Source organism: Oxyura jamaicensis, chromosome Z, assembly GCF_011077185.1.
Source record: "Oxyura jamaicensis isolate SHBP4307 breed ruddy duck chromosome Z, BPBGC_Ojam_1.0, whole genome shotgun sequence".
NCBI classification, from domain to species: domain Eukaryota; kingdom Metazoa; phylum Chordata; class Aves; order Anseriformes; family Anatidae; genus Oxyura; species Oxyura jamaicensis.
Genome location: NC_048926.1, coordinates 36,431,643 through 36,438,591, shown reverse-complemented (window position 1 = coordinate 36,438,591; position 6,949 = coordinate 36,431,643). Strand labels below are relative to the sequence as shown.

General features: G+C 46.6%; 1 protein-coding gene across 1 annotated transcript; it reads left to right on the top strand.

The window, feature by feature from the left end:
• The first annotated feature begins 896 nt into the window (after nt 1-896).
• On the top strand, nt 897-6,024 carry RPS6 (ribosomal protein S6). The gene is made up of 6 exons (XM_035309792.1): nt 897-1,003; nt 1,664-1,795; nt 2,443-2,653; nt 3,024-3,170; nt 4,988-5,145; nt 5,882-6,024. The coding sequence occupies exons 1-6, from the start codon at nt 998-1,000 to the stop codon at nt 5,975-5,977; spliced, it is 750 nt and encodes a 249-aa protein (XP_035165683.1). The 5' UTR covers nt 897-997; the 3' UTR covers nt 5,978-6,024.
• Nucleotides 6,025-6,949: the final 925 nt, after the last annotated feature.

Genomic DNA, 6,949 nt, shown 5'->3' with positions numbered 1-6,949 from the left:
TACTTACACAGGAGGTGAAACGCCTCACACGCAAACAGAGGCGGCTGATGGAGGCACACTTCCAGCTGACTGTCTGTCCGTCCCTCCGTGCTCCCTGCAGTTACGGACAGCACAGTAGAAGAGAACAAACCCCTGCTACTGACTGCTGCTGTTGAAAGGCACAAGTTCCACCCGAAAAAGACTCCCGCAACTATGGCAACATTTACCAAGACCTCTGTAAGGTTGTCATTTGAGGAAAGTGCACCTAAGTGGAAGCTACTCGATTAACAGAAACACCTGCTCTTCTCCTCCAGAACTGTGAAACAACACGCGTGCCAACAGTACTGGCACTTCGTGCTTCAAAAATGTGGAGTGCTGACACGTTCAGTTCTAGCATGGATATATAGCCAGGAGCCTCGGCGACTCCATTCTCTGACTTTCAGTGAAAGAGGCGTTTTTCTTACTTCAGGTACAACTGGAAGGAACAGCCTTACTGAGGAGTCAGCGCAAAGCTTTTGAGAAACTTTGTGCAGAACGTAACCCCGACCCCCAACCTAATCACAGATGCCACAGGCAGGTGCCGGCAGCGTTCTCCTCCGTCAGTTTCTCAGAACGCTTCCCAGGTTCCTCACGCAGCCTGGGGAGCTGCGGGTCGGCCTCTCCCCACAGGTAACTGGTGACAGGACTGGAGGGAATGGCCTCAGGTCGTGCCGGGGGAGGCGGTGGCGTCACCGCCGCTGGGGTGTTCGAGGAGAGGCTGGCGCCGCTTGGGGGCAGGTCGGTGCCTCCCGCCTGGTCCAGCGGCACCACCGAGCGCGGGTCCGCCCGCCGGCACAGACAGGCCGGAAGCTGCCTCCTTCGCTGCCAGCTCCTCTTTGCCCCGCCCCCTTGCGGGAGAATCCCCGCTCACCATTGGCTCTCCGCGGCCACGCGCGGCGCTCTCGCGAGGCTTGGCGGGTTATGTGCAGGCGGCGGGCGGAAGTGCGGCCTTTTCCGGCGGCGGCGCGGCGGGGGCAGGATGAAGGCAAGGTCGCGCGGCGGGGCGGGACGGGCCCGCACGGGACCCGCACCGCAAAGGGGCCGGCGCCGCACGGCGGGACGCGGGCAGGACGCGATGGGCTGCGGCGGGGCGCGCGGGGCGCTGCGGGGGGCCGGATGCCGGCGGATTGCCGGCGGATTGCCGGCGGGATGGGGTGGGGATGGGATGGGGATGGCGGCCGCCATGGGGGCACGGCGCCGGCAGAGCCGCGGGGCTGGGCCCAGGAGGGTGCTAGGGGGTCCCCATGCTCGGGGCTCCGCTGCGGACTCTGGGAAGCTCCGGTGTTAGTCTGGGATTAGTGCTCCTGCATCGGAATGCTGGAGTGTTTGCTCTAATGTAGTGTGTGTTAGGAGGGGGGCACTGCTTTCTCCAGTGTTTAACAGCAGCCCTCTCAGAGGTGATAGTGCTCCTACTGTGCTAAAGGTGGTTTTCTGAATGGTTAGGGGGCTACTGCTGTACTAGTCTGAGCACAGGCCTATTTAGTTTTCTGAGCAAAACACTAAAAATCTAACACTAATAAACACGTAGCTGCTTTTAGATTTTAAATGCTAAGGTGAAATTAGTACTTATGGCTAAATTTCCGTTAAATGCATTTTATGAGACCTTTCAACTGAGCATTAGTTATTGTTTCTTCTCTCCTGTTAGCTGAACATCTCCTTCCCAGCCACTGGCTGCCAGAAGCTTATTGAAGTGGACGATGAGCGCAAGCTGAGAACGTTCTATGAGAAACGCATGGCGACGGAGGTCGCAGCTGATTCTCTTGGTGAGGAGTGGAAGGTAAGGATCAGGAGAGTGTGCCAGCCGTAGTCAAGTTTTTAAGGTACAAAGCTATTTCCAGGGTGCAGTTGTAACATTTTAGGGTATTTGGATGGTACTGCTCCGATAGGCATATCAAAAGCTTCTCTTAGAATACATACTGAATTCGGTAGTTAGGATAGCACTCCTAATAAGTTAATTATTGCTGGTGCTGTCTCCTCAGAAAAAGAAATAAAAGCTATTTTGTTACACATGTATTCATAACCCGAACTCTTGTGTTGAGTGCAGATTTCTAGTCTGTGATACTTACAGGGTTTGGTTAGATTTAGCGTTAAGGAGAAGAAAAGACAGTGATGGACAGGATTTAGTCCACCAGATCTTGCATAACACTTGTAATAGATAAGAATTTAATGCTTGGATATGTGTTTGAAGAGAAGTAGAGTAAATGTAGGTCATGGCATGCAAAGATGTGTTCCATGCCTGTGTTAAACCAAAATCCTGAACTGTTGGTGTGGTGTTGGTTAAAGAAGCTCTTCGTGTCTGCAGTAGCAGTGACTTCTTCTGAACCACTGGTACAGTGGCTGTCCCGAGCAGTGCGTGGTCATCTCTACCTCTTTTGGAAGTAATAGAGACATGAGCAACTAAGAGGTGTATTTCTGTTTTCACAGGGCTACGTTGTCCGAATCAGTGGTGGCAATGACAAGCAAGGCTTCCCCATGAAGCAGGGTGTCCTCACTCACGGACGTGTACGCCTTCTGCTCAGCAAGGGCCACTCCTGCTACCGCCCCAGGAGAACTGGAGAAAGAAAACGCAAATCTGTCCGGGGCTGCATCGTTGATGCCAACTTGAGCGTTCTGAACTTGGTCATTGTGAAAAAGGGTAAGAGCCTGGGTGAAGCAGTCAAAATGTAGACATGGTTACTGGAGAAGAGCCTGTTTGCTGGTGGCTGCAAAGTTCTGTAGAATGAAAATGTCACACTCTGAGTGAAAATGGGTCTTGAAATTTCTTCTGAGTGCTACATTGTAACCTGAAAACTGGCACTGGTTACTGAAATGTTTTCAGTGCTGCCAGCAATACTATTGCATTAAATCATTAAAGTGTAGTCTGGGTTGTCAATACTGGCAGGTGTACCCCAAGGATTACCTAGTGTTGTGGGTTTTATGCATTTTGGACTTAGGACTGTTGACGAATTAACAGGCGGTTAGTAGATGCAGGATTAATTAGCATGTTTAAACTCATTCTCTCAAAGGTGAAAAGGATATTCCTGGGCTGACAGACACAACTGTGCCTCGTCGTCTTGGTCCCAAGAGGGCTAGCAGAATCCGCAAGCTGTTCAATCTCTCTAAGGAAGATGATGTCCGCCAGTATGTCGTGAGGAAACCTCTGAACAAAGAGGGTAAGAACTCAGATTTCATAATTTTTGCCTTGGTTTCAGGCCCTTCTCAGCAGAGAGGAATCTAGTTTCCTGCATTTTATACTATGGCCATGCTGTGTGTATTCCATGCTGTCATAGTAGATCCAAAAGTTGACTGTCATGGTGTCAAAGATTTGACAGCTGTAATTTGTGGATGAGGAGTTGACAATTCTGTGTTCTCCACATTTCCATCCCTGAAATGTATCATTGAACTATCAAGGTTGGAAAAGACCTCCAAGATCATCTGGTCCAACCACCCCCCTGTCCCCACTGTCCCCCACTAAACCACATCCTTAAGCACCACGTCCAACCTTTCCTTGAACGCCCCCAGGGGCATTGACTCCACCACCTCCCTGAGCAACCTGTTCCAATGCGTGACTGCTCTTTCTGAGAAGAAATGTCTCCTAATACCCAACCTGAACCTCCCCTGGTGCAACCTGAGGCCGTTTCTCTTCAATCCTATCACTAGTTACCTGTGAGAAGATGCCGACCCCCTGACTTCATTTCAGGTAGCTGTAGAGAGCAATAAGGTCTCCCCTGAGCCTCCCCTTCTCCAGACTGAAAGATTTATATCAGGTGGAGATAGAAAACAAAATATAGAGCAGATATAGGTAAGACTTTTCCCCCAGCTGTTACAACAGTCTGCAAAATGAGCTTTTCTTGGGAGGTCAGTGTTCTGCTACCTACCTGTCTCTTCTTGCAGTGTGTAATGTCTGGTTCTGTTGCATTTGATCGAACAACGTGAATGGTAAGGATTTTAAAAAGAAAGATCATGGTGAAATGCAGGCACTAAGGAAAGTTACTGAGTAAAAGACTGCAAAGTGAAATTTTCTCCATCGTAGGAACTATACTGTCCACTAAAAACGCAGTCCTGGTGGACAGCAGACAATTGCTCGTCACTTGAGTAGGGGAATTATATAGATGTGTGCATTCTTGTTTGGTTGTTATGGACTTTGTGGATTTGTTTTTTGGTGATAAAACTTGAAAGTTATATAGAGCTCTAAAGAACTTTTTAAATATGAAAATGCAATGGCTTGGTCTGAAAGCTAAGAGATGACTTTCCATATTCATTAAATACTTTAGGACTATGGCAAATGACTTAAGACAGAGTTGCTGAGAAGCAGGGAATTTTAACAAAACTGGAGGGAGTTACAAATGCATTACTTAATGTTTTGTTACTGATAATCAGTTGCAGCATTAACAAAACACAGTTCTAATGTCTGACAGTAATTGAATAATTTCTTGCAAAACCTGTTCCTGCTGAACCCTGTTTTAGTTACGGTGCATGTAGTATGCTAAGTTACGTTCTGCTTGCTGTTACCTCTTTCAAGGTAGGTAGGGGAGGAGGCTTAAGGTCTCTTCAGAAGAAATTCTGTCACTTCTACATTTCTACTGAAAGTCCTCCGTGTGGCCATTCAATATTTAAAGGGGGCATATTTAAAAAAAAAAAAGAGTAATTTTTTTTATTTTTTTTTTTAGGCAGATAGTAATAGGACAAGGGGTAATGAGTTTGAACTAAAAGAGGGGAGATGTAGATAAGATGGTAGGAGGAAATTCTTTACTCTGAAGGTGGTGAGGCCCTGGCACAGGCTGCCCAGAGAAGCTGTGGATGCCCCATCCCTGGTGGTGTTCAAGGCCAGGCTGGATGGGGCTTTGGGCAGCCTGGGCTGGTGGGAGGGGTCCCTGCCCATGGTAGGGAGGTGGAACTGAGTGGGCTTTGGGGTCCCATCCAACTCGATGATCTTTGGGTTCCAACCCAAGCCATTCTGTGATTCTACTAACTCTTAAGTCTGTTTTAGGCAAGAAACCTAGGACCAAGGCTCCTAAGATCCAGCGACTGGTGACTCCTCGAGTTCTGCAACATAAGCGCAGACGTATTGCGCTGAAGAAGCAACGCACTCAGAAGAACAAGGAGGAGGCAGCAGAGTATGCCAAACTCTTGGCAAAGAGGATGAAGGTATGTGCACCCCTCGTAACGTGGCTGTTTAGAGTACCTTGCACTCGGGAAACAAAGGGATTTGATAAACCTGACAGTACACTTAAAATGGTACTGTAGTTAGCTGATTTTGACTAGGGATACCTGAATGTGAGTGTGAACGTTCCTGGTCAAGCATCTTTTGAGAGTTGCTGTTCATTTCTGTCAGTCCCAGAAGAGTTGAATTAATGGGTCTGGTCTGTTAGTGAGAGCTGATTTGAGGAGAATAATGGACAGTTACAGCCTGTGACAATGATAACATTTTTGTGGTAGCAATTTTAGTTCAAATTAATTCTAGGTTAGCTAGGGTGTGCGAGCAGTTGAGTGATTGGGTAGAGGAACTGGATCCTGTAGCTGGCCTGGATGGAAGGATGGCAAGAAATTGCTTGGATGAGTTTGCACTTGAACCTAAAGCAGCAGTGACTATAGAAGCAATACTGTAAAATGTTTAGCATGCTACTTGAAGCTTTTGTGACTTGTGGACTGTAATGGAAGGTAGGCAGAACTCCTGTATGTTCGGAGCTCTGCATTAGTGTTTTTTCACTTCAGTTTTGGACACCGATCTGGATTGGTTAGAGATTTGTGTCCATGTGTTTGGGTACTTGGAGAATTTCTTTGGTTTGGGAGGAAGGGAAGCTGGATTCTGCTTTAATGACTGAAGGAGTGTTTGATAGCATCTGACACAAGGTTGCTTATTTCATGCTACTTTGCTTTTCAGGAAGCCAAGGAAAAGCGCCAGGAGCAGATTGCTAAGAGGCGCCGGCTTTCTTCATTGAGAGCTTCTACATCTAAATCTGAGTCAAGTCAGAAGTAAAGATATATGTGATACTAAAAATAAACCCTTTTTGTGGTTGAATTTAACTGTGAGAGTCGTGTGCGTGTTGTTCCCGGCTATATCTAAGAAGGAATAGTAGTCCAGACTAACTGCATCACCCAGACCTAAATGGAATCACGATCCTTGGTCTTTAATCTGTTCTCTTTTGAGAATTTGTAATGCCTACTCATGCTTTTTGTGAAAAGTTCCGGTTTGTAATAACCTTGTGCATCCATCCTGATTCTTAGCAAAATCCTGTGTTCTGGTTGAGTAGTGGTTCATTTTTTTCAGTCTTAAGTACAGGACGGTGTTTCCAGATAAGGAAGGAAGATTCTTGGTACCGAGCATGTGATGGTAAAAGTCTAAAGCCTTCTGGTGATTCATAGCAGAGTTAACTGCAAGCATTTTACCATTCTGCTTTTGAAATTAATACTGAATATAGAGAATGAGTAAGCCATCTACTTAAAGGTTTGCCGTAGTAGTTTGACTCAAGAATAAATGCTAGTAATTTATATGTATTTAGAACCCATTTTGTGGGGATTTATTAGGTTGGTAGGAATTCTGTGATTTAGGAATATGTGAAGTATTTGATGATGGATTAAGCTGTTTCTAAATAGATTCTTAGATGCTCTTAAAACAGTAATCAGGATCCACCTCAGTTCTTCGTTCATGTAAGTTCGTGCTTCTATTTCCAGGATAGAAGTTAAGAAACTTCTTTAAATTTTCCTGTGTGCATAGCAAGGCTATTTAAGTTAGGACCTCACCTGACTGGAACAATTTTTGAATACCTTGAATGTGGAATCTGGACTCTGTGAAATGGGAGTTGCTAATCTTGGATGAGGGTAAAATCTGCTGTGAAACAGATGCATGTGGCTGAAGTCTCAGACCAAGAAAATTGCACAAAGCAGTTAATCCCAGCTGCCAGTCAAACGTCTACGACAGCTTGACTGCTCAGGAGGAAGAATTGTATGG

Coding starts and splice junctions, on each gene's coding strand:
- RPS6 (XM_035309792.1), top strand. Junction 1,796..2,442: donor CTCTTGGTGAGGAGTGGAAG/GTAAGGATCAGG, acceptor CTGTTTTCACAG/GGCTACGTTGTCCGAATCAG. Junction 2,654..3,023: donor CTTGGTCATTGTGAAAAAGG/GTAAGAGCCTGG, acceptor ATTCTCTCAAAG/GTGAAAAGGATATTCCTGGG.